This window comes from Panulirus ornatus, chromosome 37 (assembly GCF_036320965.1).
Source record: "Panulirus ornatus isolate Po-2019 chromosome 37, ASM3632096v1, whole genome shotgun sequence".
NCBI lineage: Eukaryota > Metazoa > Arthropoda > Malacostraca > Decapoda > Palinuridae > Panulirus > Panulirus ornatus.
In genome coordinates, this window is record NC_092260.1 from 22,267,244 (window position 1) to 22,281,289 (window position 14,046).

The 14,046-nt window shown below is 36.6% G+C and overlaps 2 protein-coding genes across 4 annotated transcripts in view; both read left to right on the forward strand.

Annotated features, from left to right (window-relative positions):
* Positions 1 to 14,046, forward strand: part of LOC139760585 (uncharacterized) — a 54,544-nt gene continuing 40,498 nt past the window's right edge. Inside the window, exons 1-2 of one of the 3 annotated variants that reach the window (XM_071683948.1) lie at positions 1 to 361; positions 6,234 to 6,389. In XM_071683948.1, coding sequence (XP_071540049.1) covers positions 6,342 to 6,389 — 48 coding nt within the window. In that variant the 5' untranslated portion in view covers positions 1 to 361; positions 6,234 to 6,341. Of the gene's footprint in view, positions 362 to 599; positions 752 to 856; positions 1,001 to 6,233; positions 6,390 to 14,046 lie in introns of those variants that run through there. The other 2 variants (XM_071683946.1, XM_071683947.1) reach the window with 2 other exon arrangements.
* Positions 6,397 to 14,046, forward strand: part of LOC139760587 (uncharacterized) — a 28,975-nt gene continuing 21,325 nt past the window's right edge. Inside the window, exon 1 of the mRNA XM_071683949.1 lies at positions 6,397 to 9,796. The gene's annotated coding sequence lies outside the window, so the exon portion shown is untranslated. The remainder of the gene's footprint in view (positions 9,797 to 14,046) is intronic.

Here is a 14,046-nt window from a genome sequence, read left to right on the forward strand (position 1 = left end):
TCACAGCCATTCAGTTCCAAGTTGTCCTACCACCGTGCTCTTTGGAATTTTACTTTTTTTTTTTTACGTAACTCCGGGATTGTCATAAAGTAGGCTGGCCTTCGGACACGCTGTAAGGCAGTAACTGGAAGTTACATTCAAGAAGTGTTAATTGTGAAGACACTTATCTTAGGCCAAGAAGACCTTTCAAGAAATCTGTGACCAGAATCGATTGCTTAGCCCTAGGGAGGGTAGGAATCGATCGTCTTGAGCGACGACTGCCACCTCGCACCAATCTTTTATTTACTTTATGTTTGTGTGGACTTGAGTGATTTCGTTATGAACAATCATTTGCTCAGTTATGTACTGTACTTATGATAAAGTAAGTGTGATATCAAATGAATAGTGAAATTATCTAGTGTATTGGAAAAAAATACATAGAATGTTTTTGGTAAGGTGGTAGTTTTGTCCTTGCTGTCCATCCATACTATTGACCATAATGAACACTTTCTGGTCAATGTAGATATACATTGCTTTTATCGCCCATTTTTAAGGTGTGAAATGGAATTTATGATACACCAGGCTGTTCTCACCTTTGAATATTCCCAAATATCAACCACAGAAGGGAAGTTGCCGTGGTTTTAAATTTAGCGGGTCCATGGGACGTCATCATAGGCTTGCAAGATGGCGGCGGTGTTTGTTGACACTCCACCAGAGAGAAGAATGTAGAAGTTTTTGTTTATTTTGTGTTTAAAGTTGCCTAAATGTTAAGGTAAGTGAAGAACTAGCGTTGCAAAAGTACCTTGAGCGTCCGTAGGAGGTCATGAAATAGTTCCGGTGGTGGTTTTCGGCGAGTTTTTTGACGGGTGTTTGATGAAAAAAACTGGCTTGAGCTGGGCAGGGCGCAGAGAGCAGATGGCACAAAATGGGCTGCCGTGACGAGCTAGAGGTGGCAGTGCAGCACCATCCTCGGCCCGTAGACACCCTCATGGCGCTCTCGAGATGATCCTGCCAATAAAGTGTTGGTAGAATGACTGTTAAATGAGGAGTGTGGATGGTGGAGGGTGAAAGTTGAGGAAGTGTGGGTGTGGATGCTCATGTACGGCCGTGAATGAGGCACACAGTAATATGTAAACTTCAGCACATGTTCTCACGTAGATGACAGTGAGGGAAGATGCATGACATGATGCTGGAAGACACAATTATTCGTTTGGTTGAATATCACGCTGGGTAATTAGAGTGCCATTTGATTGTTTACGTACTTTGAGAGAACAGGAGACTTGTGGGATGTGCCGTTGGACATGTCGTCTGTTGTTATCTGTTTACCAATTTGTTTGGGGTTTTTGTCGTAGGGCAGGTGCTCTTTAAGATGCACAATGTTTTATACTTGTGATTCGTGATGTTAGGTTAATCAGCTGGGGATGTTTCTTGGTAACAACAGATTAACCTCAGCTGATTGTAGGGCTAGACATATTTTCGTTTAATTAATGCTTAGTTGGCTTAGTATATGATGAGATTCTGATCTGAGATTTGTCTTCTGGTGGTGATTTTGTTGTTTTGGTGCTTATTGTTGTAGTTTGTAATTAAAAAATATAAGTATATATTTTTGTCATCCCTTATTGGTTCATATTTAATGATACTCCTGTTTAGATCCTGCTATGGAAGTGTAACCATGATGAACAGATATCATATGGTGTGTGAAATCAAAGGGAAAAAATATTCATTAGCTTATCAGTAGGAAAATCATGATTGATTTCAAGTCACAATAATTTGCAGCAAAAAATGAAAATTGTTAGAGTGTTGACTGTCAGGAAGCCAAAATTTCGAAAATATGTTGAATGTATATGTGGGATAATCTGAGAAAGAAATTATGATAAGGCAATACTTATATACTTTTCCTTAATCTTCAGTGATATATTTTAGTTACTGTACATAGATCTTAAACCACTCAGTTTTAACTGTGACTCGGTATATATGAGCAAGCAATGATTACATTTGTAGTTTAAGACATGAAACAGCTGTGTCATTTTCCTTGCCATATTTTTTTCGTTTTTTGAAAAATTGTACTTTTGATTGAGCTGGGTCACAGAGCATATGACAAGTCATGGTGTTTAACATAACTGTTTGATGATAGCTTGAGGATTATCTTCTTTGATGTCTGTTTTTCATTCCACAATTATTTTGCCGGCTATTATGTAATGTTTATGTTCTTGATTTCTGTTACTTTATTGTAAGAGGAAGGTTTGATGTCATTGAAAGAATGAGTGACACCTTTTACCTTCAGGGTTAACCTTGATCTTTATTAATCATTGCCCATGATTAGTGCAATGCCATATTATATTGATGAAACAGTATGACACCATAGGGGAGATTGTTTATGTAGGTTAGGTAAAGGTGTGGTTTCATACCTAATTGAACTTACCCAACCAAGAACATCTTAACAATCAACTTAGGTTTTTTATGACAAAGGGTTTTATGAATTTGAATTGCAAAGTTCCTATCTTTAAAGCCCTAGCCACATTTGCTAGATGCTTAAGGTGAAAAATTAGGATGAATTCTAAATAGGTACTCGGAGTTGCTCTCCTCCATTTACAACATGATGCAGAACATTATAATTGTATCTGTGAAAGATTAATCTTGTGAGTGATGTTACCAGACTTCATTTGCAGACCTAAAAAATGTGTATTTATCAAAACAGCATGTCTCATTTATAGTACTGTACTTGGAGAAGGATGCCCAGTGAAGAAGCAGAGTAAATAAGTCTTGAGAATGAACAAGCAATTCCTTGTTATGTTAGTTATGATAACATATATAATACCTCAAGCTATGCATGGGCTAATTGTACCTTCTCTGTGACTTGCAATATTTTCCATTTCTTTTTATATGTTTGAAATTAGGTATCAGTAAGAGGGAGTTGTTCTGCTATGAGTAAGAGATGTGAATGAAGGTGGAAATTGTTCGTGGATGACTTTGATTTATCAGCTTCATGTTACACTAATAGTTTAGATTAGGGTAATGGAATTAATTTTGCTGGAACACTGATTATGAACATTGTAAAAGTAAAGCAAAAGATGATTTTACTGGTGAAGAGTAATCATGTTATAAGCTAGAGTGTGTAGTATTGAGTTAGGAAGTGTGTTCACATGCATACCCTCTGTCATCTCCAGCTGTGAGAATTATGGCCATTTTGTCTAATGTTTAACACCTTTCCCTAGAGTGTATTTCCATTCATTGGTGATGTTTCGTCAGTTGCTCTGCAAGCATTGGTCATTTGGGAGTGTATCCTAAGTATGTGGTACTGTATTTGCATATTTATGGGATTTTATTATGCATATACATTACCGTATCAGAATTTTGCTGATATTACCTCTCATATTTTTATAGAATTGCAGAGATCAGTGACTGTCAGCAGAGCAGATGATGATTAGAAGTTTTGGCACTACAAAAAAAGTCCCTTGTGAAAGTTTGTAAAGGAAAAATATCAAAAGTCTTCCTAGAAAATGGTAAACTCCAAAATTCATGGCCCAGTGCGTATGAGATTATCACTGTTTTAGAACATGAGTTTCTTGAATTGGCCAGTTGCATGGGTTGTAGCCCATGCAACTTCTTGGTAATTTCTATCATTGAATGCATGCCAGATAAGTGTTGTGCTATTCCTCATTGCTATTTTTGTAAAAACTCCCCTCATAATGGTGTCAAAAAAGCATTGCTCAGAGGAAGCATTTTGCACTTCTCATTTTGCAGAAAGTGTAAATCTTTTAAGTTACACGAATTAGAAATGGGTTTATTGGTGCATCTCATGAGCAAGTCTTAACCATATTGGTAAGATGACCATCAGTTGTCTAATGTTCTGAGTAGCGCTTTAACCTTCAACTTGTCCGTGGCTATACCTTGAAAACTCTAAATCATATAACGATGAAACTTTCTACAGTTGTTTCCTTGCATTGAAAAAATTAAATGGGATAAGACCCAATACTCTAGTCTGGAATTTGCCTGAGTTATGGCTCTTATTAAAAGGCTTATCCTGTAACTTGCATCATAGCTTCAAGAAACTTCAACCTTTGATCATTAAACTTTATGTGGTTGTTACAAAGCAACTAAAGTATTAAATGGCATAAACCAGGGCATGTGAAGCATCTGGGGTAAACCATGGAAAGTTCTGTGGGGGCTGGATGTGGAAAGGGAGCTGTGGTTTCAGTGCATTATTACATGACAGTTAGAGACTGAGTGTGAACGAATGGGGCCTTTGTTGTCTTTTCCTAGCGCTACCTTGCACACATAAGGGGGGAGGGGGTTGTTATTCCATGTGTGGCGAGGTAGCAATGGGAATAAATAAAGGCAGACAGTATGAATTATGTACATGTGTATATATGTATATGTCTGTGTGTGTATATATATGTATACATTGAGATGTATAGGTATGCATATTTTGCGTGTGTGGATGTGTATGTATATACATGTGTATGTGGGTGGGTTGGGCCATTCTTGCGTCTCTTTTCTAGTACTACCTCGTTAACACGGGAGACAGCGACAAAGCAGAATAAATAAAAATAAAAAAAAAAATAAAAACCAATAGCCTAGTTTGCCAGTTGTGAAAAGGTAATCTAGTTCGTGATAAAGAAAATTCCACCTTTGGCTGTGGAAATTACAGTAGATGTATTTGTTATTTACCAAATAGTATATCCTCCCATTCTTATTTCTCTTAGAGTGCAGTACTGCACTTGACATCTGTTCAGTGGATTGCTTCTCTCATTTTTTATCTTGGCACTCACGTATCAGACTTGAGATGCAAGGCAGATAGGGTTGTAGAGAGGGTTCAGTGATTTATGCCAAGTGCTTTTGATCGTTGACATTTTGGTACTGTCTCTGACTAGTTTATGTGAATGCTCTTTCTTGAATCATCAGCAGAGTGATTACTATTTGTGTTTGTGGTAGAGGATTTTACTCTCATGTTCCTACAGTCCTAATCTTATGTGTATATCATGTCTTATGTATACACACATGGACACACTCAACTTACTGGTCCCAGAGGGATGAATGAGTAGCTGAGTTGGCAGAGCTGGCTTCCTTGACTGGGTCATGAACCTTGGCGTGTTTGATTGTTAGGTCTCTGTGCTAACTGCTAATTTACAGAGGTTAAGGCTTTCATTTGACCCAGTGGTTAGTAACTGAAGATTTGGGAAGAGAATTTTGCATTTTTGTTAGGCTGTCATGCAAATGCTCTAAATGTCAGAGGAAAATGGAGGTTACCAGAGTAACTATTCAAAAGTAGAAAAGTAGGTCTTAGGATTATATGACGTTATCAAAGAGGGGAAATAGAAGTCTGAAATTGTAACTGAACAAAATAATGATTATCATGTGATTACCTAGATAAGGAGCATCTTTGCCTCCATCCCAAATCCTCCTATGTCATCTTAACCCATTTCACACCAATAGAGGAGAAAGTACAATGTATACTACTTTTTTGGGTATTTTTGTTAATCCTTTATAATTTAGATATTCTTTAAGGGAAAATAGATTTATGTTCAGTTGGGAAAATGTAATTTCTTACAATGTGCACTCTCATGGTTTAAGTATATAGCAGTTCTCTAACTTGCACTTAACAGTAAAAAACCTTGATTTAAGAATTTGGTAGGCCAAGTTTTGATACGATTTTGTAAGACTTTTTTCTTTTTTACTTAACGTATTTGTGGCATTCAATTGCATACTTCCACCATTTCTCTCTTTCCAGTTTTCTTCCACTCTGTTTCCCTGTGTCACAGGTGCTCTTCCTCTCTCATCAACCCCTTTAATCATACTATCATACGCTCTCTTTATAAACTCCCCATCTTACATTCTTTCCAGATGCCCAAACCACTTCAAAGTATTATGTTTTACCCACTCTACCACTCCATGATTCATTTCTTTTTGTATTCTGTGCTCTGACAGATCTCTTATACACCCTGTCATTTCCTTCTTCATCCCATTTAGTCATACTTCATGCTCCTCTCATTGCAGAGATTTTCAGATTACTAATGTAAACACAATCTTAAACATGTTTATTGCTATAATACTTTTTAAAGTTAGCAGAGGCCTGAATAATTTGTACATGATTATTTTATGAATTTTTGAACAATTTTATGTTTGATATTGGTTTTGAATGTCCAGGACCCCATAACTCCTGTTATTAGTGCTTTTTTAGATTACTTTTCCCAGCTGATGTGCTCTTTTTTCAAACTTCTTTGCCCAATTCTGAATTTATCAGTATTCAACAGGCAGCACTATAGTGGCGCAGCACATGTTAGCTGTGACCTCACCTCCAGAGAAACTGTGAGTTCCACCATCACAGCGCGGGGGACGTCCAGGTCCTGCGACACTACAACATGTTCCATCGCTTTCATGACTTAAAGACTGGGCAAGACTCTGAGATGGTAAGAAAATTTTTGTTTCATGTTATTGATATAGCCTTAGGTTAAAAGTATGGTGCAAGATTTGGCAACTAGAACACTTGGGACTTTCTTTTTGCCCCAGCTGTTTGCGTATTGTTTGCATGTGTAGACATGTTTCGCAGACATCATGCCTGACTGTAATTTTAGACTAGTGAATTCATGTACTCTGTTAGATATAGTAAAGCATTTAAGGAAGACATAGCATAGTGGACTGTGAAAAAAAAGCAATGGCAATTGTAGATAATTATTGTTTTGTGTTGTGATTTTGTGTATGAAAACAGGGATTTCATTATCTTCCAGCATCATAGGAATATCACTGATGAAAGTAGTTGTTGTCTGGTTATGTTTTAAGAACTGTTTTAGTTCAGATGCCCAGAAATGCACCTTGGATTACCTCGATTTTCATGAAATGTTCCTTCACTTTTCTTTTGTAGGTATGCTCTATGAACTTAGGGGCCCTTACTTTTTCCAATGTGCCCCTGTCCAAATTCTACTGAAACTCCCCTTTTGTTTGACAGGATTGGTTGAAGGGCCTCTTTATTAATATAGACCCATGTAATTTCTGTAAATTCTGCGTTGCATCAGAAGAGAGAGATAGAATGTTTCCAATTCTTGGCATTAACTGTTTCATTGCTAATACCAGTATCATATGAGATTGGATAAGTAAAAAAAAAGGTTAAAAACTTACATAAAGTTTGTCATCTGGAATCTGTATATGAGTTTAGAGATGAAATCTGTAAATGAGTTTAGTTTCTTGGTGTAAAATGTAGTAATGATGGTAGTGGGCAATGCTTCAGTTGAAATTGGAGATGCACTGAAATCTTTTGTAAATGGAAGAAATTTCAGCATATGGGATGGAAGAAACTTGTATGAAGGATTACTTGTCCCAAGCTCAAATATGTGGATGCAAAACCCAAGTGGATATATATATTAGAGGTGGATAACTTGTGTAATTTAGTTGGAATTAGAAGGGTATGTTGAAGGAAAATTGATACGAGAATATGTGGTGTTATGAAACCTGCTGACAGACATATGGTTATGTGTCTTAGGATGATATGGTTATTTAGAGTGTCACACACCGCTCCCATACAGCTTACCTGGTACATCCAACAAACTTATGTCTCTATAATTTAAACATTCACATTTATTTGCCTGCCTTTACAAAATGGCATTATGCAGGCATTCTGCTAATCCTTAGGCACCTCACCATGATCCATACATACACTGAAGGTCCTGATTAACCAGTCTACATTACAGGCACTCCATTTTTTAAGAATTCAAGTGCACCTGCCTGCTAAATCTCAACACAGGCAAGGCTTTTATTACTTCTTCAATTTTCACCAAACCACCTGCCATGACTCTGTCACTTCTTATGACTACCCTGCCCATATCTGCCACCCTGTCATCACACACATTAAATGATCCTTCAGGGTACTGACTCCATCTCCTCACCTCATCTGTCTCTTACTACTTCCCCATTTTCCCCCTTTATTGATGTTCCAATTGGTTCTCTTGTTTTTCTCACACTATGAACGTCATTCCCTGAAGTTATAAAGGGCAGCAGGGGGTTGAGACAGGATGGTGTTGGTGTAAGTTTAAATGGGAAGGATATGGAAGAAGTTGAGTACTCTAGGTCCCTGGGAGTTGACATGGCAGCAGATTGAACCAAGGGGGCTGAAGTGAGTAACAGGGTGAGAAAGGAAGCTTTGTTTCAGAATGCATTGAGGATTGTATAGAAGGAGAGCTCAGTGTATGTTAGGTCAGTAATGGGTACAGTATGTTTGAAGGTATGTTAGCCTCATCAGTTATGTATGAATATGAAAGTTGGGCCTTGAAGGCAAGAGAAGGATGATAGTGGATGTCTTGGAAATTAATTGCCAGAGGTGATATCTGGTTTTAGTTGGGTTAACTGTGTTAGGAATGACAGTGTAAGAGAGAGTTGTGGTAAGAAACAATCTGGTTAAGAGAGCTGACCGGAATGTGTTGGAATGGTTTGGACATATGGATAGGATTTGTGAAGAAAGACTGGTTAAGGGGAATTAAGTGCAAAAAGTGGAGGAAAAAAGGGATTGGATGTAACCAGAAGATGGAAGGTGGAGTGAAGATGACTTTAGGGTTTTGTGTCATGAACATTCTGGAGGGTGAGAGACATGCATGGGATAGAATACATTAAACCATTGTGGTATGCTAGGGGCAACGTTCCTTACTGTGGGATGAACTAGGGCATATTAAGTATTCAAGGTTAACTATAGAATGAGCAGTGGGACTTAACAGTTGAGAGTAGGTTATGATTTTAATGCAATATTCATGAGATCTATTGAGCGAATAATTGTCCTTGATGCTCCTGTATTAAAGTGTGAGAAGCAGTTCGGTATTAGAAAATATATACATTGCTAAGAAGATTCCCTGTTTTGCATGTATTTATTCAAGGTAACCATCATGGAGTTCATGATTCCATTATCCATGACTGTTACAGAGGCATGAGAGGCAAGGAACTCTAGGTTTTCCATGCATTTGGCTGTGGGACCTAGATCCATGAATTTAGAATTGTTGTATTGTCTTGTCATACTCCCTTCAGAGTATGTTTGCTTGTTATATATGTATTGCTGCATAGATCATTCATCAGCTTATGTTAATTCTGAATACTGTTGATTACTGTAGTGTTGAATGTAATATAGCTTTTGTATTTTTTATTATGATAAATGGAGTCAGGTTAATACTGTGTTCTCATGTGCGATGTTACTGTACTGGTATTAATGTTACACTTAGGGTAATGCAGTATTTATGTTAAAATCATTTAATATTTTCTCTCATATCTGGGATTAACTTTATCCAATATTTTTTGGTACAGTACAACCATGGTAATGATGATTATTTTTGGTTATCTCACTGTTTTTTGTTTTCCAGATTAATGATACTTTATGGCTATAACAGTGGTTATTTTGCTTACTTTTGTAACTAGTAGCATTATCTTTTGTAGATGTATACTAATGTAGTAACTGTTTACATAACATTATTATGGGTAAGGAGCTATCAGAGTTACCATTGTAATTTTATTTGATATGGTAGCCAGTCCAAACAGTACCAGGGTAGTGATACCAGTGCTGCAGGAGCACTACTTGGGATGGTAGTGGCAAAGCCTCAGGTGATGGCTTCGTGAAACAGACCCAGGCAGGGAACAACAAACTCTGTTTTACTGCTGTCACAAAGCTCATTTTATATATATATATATACATATATATTCTGCACAAAATTCTTAATCAGAAATGCCTTGAAATATTTTTTCCAAAAAAAAATTTGCTGTCTGCGATGTGTGGAAGAGGAAATGACTCACATGCACATGAAGATATTTTTGTGTCATTCGTCTGGCTCAGTAAATTCAAGTGAAGGTAAGCCTATTTTTCCTTGTGAGGGTCTGTTTCAAGAAGCAACTGGTTTTAGGATCATAAATCTTGTTGGTATGTTTATCACATTTTTCTTACCGAGTAGTTGCCACATTATTACAGAGGAGGAAATCACTGCTGCAAGATATGAGGATCAGTTGTGCCAGATGCTTCTTGAAGCATAACCTTATTGTTGTTTTATATTTTCATGGCTGGGCAGCTTTGACCTTCTTCAAAGAAGAATTTTTTTGTCTTTTCTCCCAAACTTGTTTAGAGGCACCTGTAAGTCTATTGGTTATCGCTCTAACTAGAAGCACTTAATATGCAAGTATTTAGAAAAATTCATGTGCATTTTAAAGAATTCCTGCTGAGCTGGCCCACTTAATATCATAGCTTCCCAGCCACTCATGAATGTAATTTAAGAATTTTAACATGTAATTCATGAATTAGTTGTCTGTATGTGACATTAGTCATGGAAATATTAGACTTAATATGTTTCAGCATAGGGGTTGATTGTATAGTGATTAGCCATCATAAAAGAAGGATGAATTTATATGGTATATATCATTAGTTTATCACTGCTCTCATTTCTGTTTGAGCATCTTAGAGTTACTTCAATCATATGAGTGTAAAACCTGTGAGATTGATATGAACCTTGAGCATCAAAAGGTTGTTTTTATGTATGTTTGTGTGCATGTGTTTCTGTATGCTTGTGTATGTGCCCATTTGAATCTTTATTACAATACATAATAACTTTTCCCGTAAATGAAAGAAGCGAAATGTTAGACATTCAATAGTGAAATAGGATATAATTGTTTAATGGAGGTCAGTAACAGCTGATGGTTTGTATTTTACTGGAAATGAGAAAGTATATCATATTCGAAATCTCGTATTTCACATCAGAACAGAATCAAAACTCAGTTTGAAGATTTAAATCATTATCTACATCTTTTGAATAAGGATTTTTTTTGTGACTGAAAACCAATCACTTTTAGTGTTATTTGTTTATGATTAGTTTGAACAACATGGGAAAATTTATTTAAGTTCTTCATTTCTGATTTTAAGACTGCCTTCACTAATTGATATCAACTTGTTCACCAGTAATGGGTTCACCTCGGGTATACCACTTAGAACTGTATGAACTACTTTTATGATGATGATTTTTATGATTGTTCATAGTAATATCCGAATTCAAACCCAAAATACCTTTGTCATGGATATGCTCAACTCACAGGCATTGTAGCATATTAAGTTTACAGTTACCGTGCAAAATAGTTTTTTTTGTTCTTATTTTGTTAGCAGGACAGTGCTTGGGAAGAATTTCTGTAGTTTGTGTTCATTGAGTGAACCAGTGGTTATGCAGTAGCTTTCAGACACTGAAAATCTTAAAAATCATTAGTTGCTTTAACACTAAATTCAAGGCCAACATATGACAGTGCTTTGAAAACTACGAATTTGAGCCCAGTTCATTGTTTGTTGGAAAGAAAGTTCACTGGCTTCATATGCACAAATTGACTGATTTTGATTTATCTGTAGTTGCCTTTACTGCAAATATTTACAAATAAAGAATGTGATAGGAACTATTGATTCGGTTGTTTGAGTTTGTTATTACTTTGCTTAGTAAGCTTGAAAGACTGAAGGGGCTTTGCAAGATTTGATGGTTAAATGCCTTCTGAGGACTTACATACCCATTATGAGTAGTATAGTAGTGTTCCTTGAACTCACTGTGTCACCAAGTGAATGTGTATAAAGATCTGGTACCCACTTCTTGAAATCAGGACAAGAAATATTTAGTACTCCCATAGTGACTTTGATATTATGAAACAAGACCTTAATCATGAACCAGACTTACTAAGCCCCTTGCAGATTTTTTTTCTAATTTGTATTTTTATTGTGTGTTTATACGTATATTTTTTGTCTCCACATCAGAAATGTATAAGGGATATAATATTATTGCCCCTACTTCTGTATGCGTCTTTGAACACATTCAAGTTAACTTGATAACCCCAGGACAGTAAATGATTGAAAGTTCATACTCACAATTTAAGTACTTCTTGTGGAGATGTGATTAGATTTAGGGGCACTTGATTGCATAAATTTGCCTCTTGATTGGGAAAAACAATTTTGTTGCAAGGATTGTATAGATATCACGAAGATAATTATAGGCTTTCTAAAAATGTCAGCTTGTGTGTAACCTAGCTATTTTTAGATTGATTATCTTTAGAATAGTTTCTAGTTTAACTGTAGTCATCATAGTTTTAACCTTCAAATGTTTAGTGATTTGCAGTTGATCAGTCATGAATACTGCAAAAGATGAGGTCATGAAATTTTGTTTTACATTATAGAATGAAAGCAGTACCTGTTAAAGTGAAGGATGTGTTTAAACAAGTCACCTAACAACTTTAGGTGGTAGTGGGATGGCTGATGAAGGGCGGCAGTTATGGGATGGTGGAGGAAATGAGGCAAGGAATGGAAGAATACAGGGGTGAGCCTCATGATGTAGATTCACTAAATATTGCTTATCACCAATGATTACTGTTTACATATAGATATATATTGATTGGGAATACCTGGTATAAAGATCGGGACATGCTCAAGTATATGTTGGTGTGTTGGAAAGATGAGAAGCTGGCATTATTAGGTGTGTAAAAGAGAAGCTTTTGGAAATGAATGTGCTGAGGGGCAGATGGTGTTATATTTGATCATAACTTCGTGGAAGAGAGGTTATGATTTTTTTTATTTTTTGAGGGGAAAGAGGGAATGATGAGGGTGAGTAGAGGGTACTGAAAGTAAGTGGCCTTGGGAAAGAGGCTTGCATGAAGAAGTATCAGGGAAGATTGAGTTCAGAATGGCAGATGGGAATGAATGAAACTACAGTGGTGGGTGAGGAATGAGAGGTATTTAGTGAAACATTGCTGGCTTGTGCAAGAAAAGTCAATGGCATGCAGAAGGTGGGAAGCTGGCAGGTGAGAAAGGGTAGTGAGTGGTGGGATTATGAAGCGAAGATTCATGTGAAAGAGAAAAGAGGTGAAGTGGTGCTCATTACAGGGAAGTAGTGTGAGTAATTGGGATGCTTAGAGGAAGGTGCATGGGCTGAAAAAAAGGGTAAATCAGAGCTGATGTGAGTATCAGCAAACTTAAGGGAGAATAAGATGTATTGGAATGTGAATAGTATGAGAAAAATAAGATAACATTTGGGAGCATTGCTGAAGGGGGCAAATGAGGTAGTGATAACAGGCAGTGTTGAGGTGAAAAGGAGATGGAGTAAGTGCTTTCAAGGGTTTTTGAATGTGCTAAACCAAATAATGCTGCTTTAATTTACATGAACTCTCAGTGATCTCCTTTCAATCACTTCCTATATTCGAATGCTTGCTTCTATTGTCATCTGTATTCATGCTTGAATGGGAATCTCTACAAGAAGCATCTATAGCGATAAAAGAAAACACTCAACAGCTGCACAAATGTCAGAATATTGGTGGGGTGTACTTAAACAAATCCTATGAACATTAGCTCTTATGTGAAGATTCCTGGCACCTGCTGTGGAAGTCATCATATGATGACTGCCAACATTTAGGACTAGGGGATTATTGTAATGGCTTTTCCTTTTTTGCTTATAACCTCATGCAGTTGACGTAATGCCGAGTATATTCATGAGCAAAATTGATGGAATGGAACATACGAGCAATCATGAAAAGTTGAAAGAACTGAAACTAAGGAGCCTGGAAAGAAGAGAAAGGTTCTTGTTAATCTTCCTTAACAGCAGATTGAAAGGTTAATGGAAAATATATTAAATTTAGTGAATTGCAAGAGTGAAGGAAAACATATTCTTTTCAACCCTGGGAATGTTAGTTTTTCAAGTTGTGATGAATTGGTATTTAACATAAGATTTTCAAAGATATTCATAAAAAAGTTATCTCTTTGGAAGTATATTTTGTCTACTAATATCACTATGATAGTTTGTTAAGTGAGTTGCCACTCCGTATGTTTTATCATATATTTTGTGTACAGACAGTTGATTACTGATTATTAACATGTTCTGTTGAGTATGATAAGTCTTTTCTTGTTATAATCAGTGCATTGTATTAATAGTTTTTCATAAGAGCAAGATTATAAAAGTTTGTAAAACTACCAGCTGTAGTAGGCAGACTCGGTATGTGAAGGTCAGTCAGGTGTTGGTAACCCTGCCTCCGCTAATACCAGTAATGCTCCTACCTCATCTTGGTCAGCTTTCAGTGCTGGAAATTTGACTGTCAGCA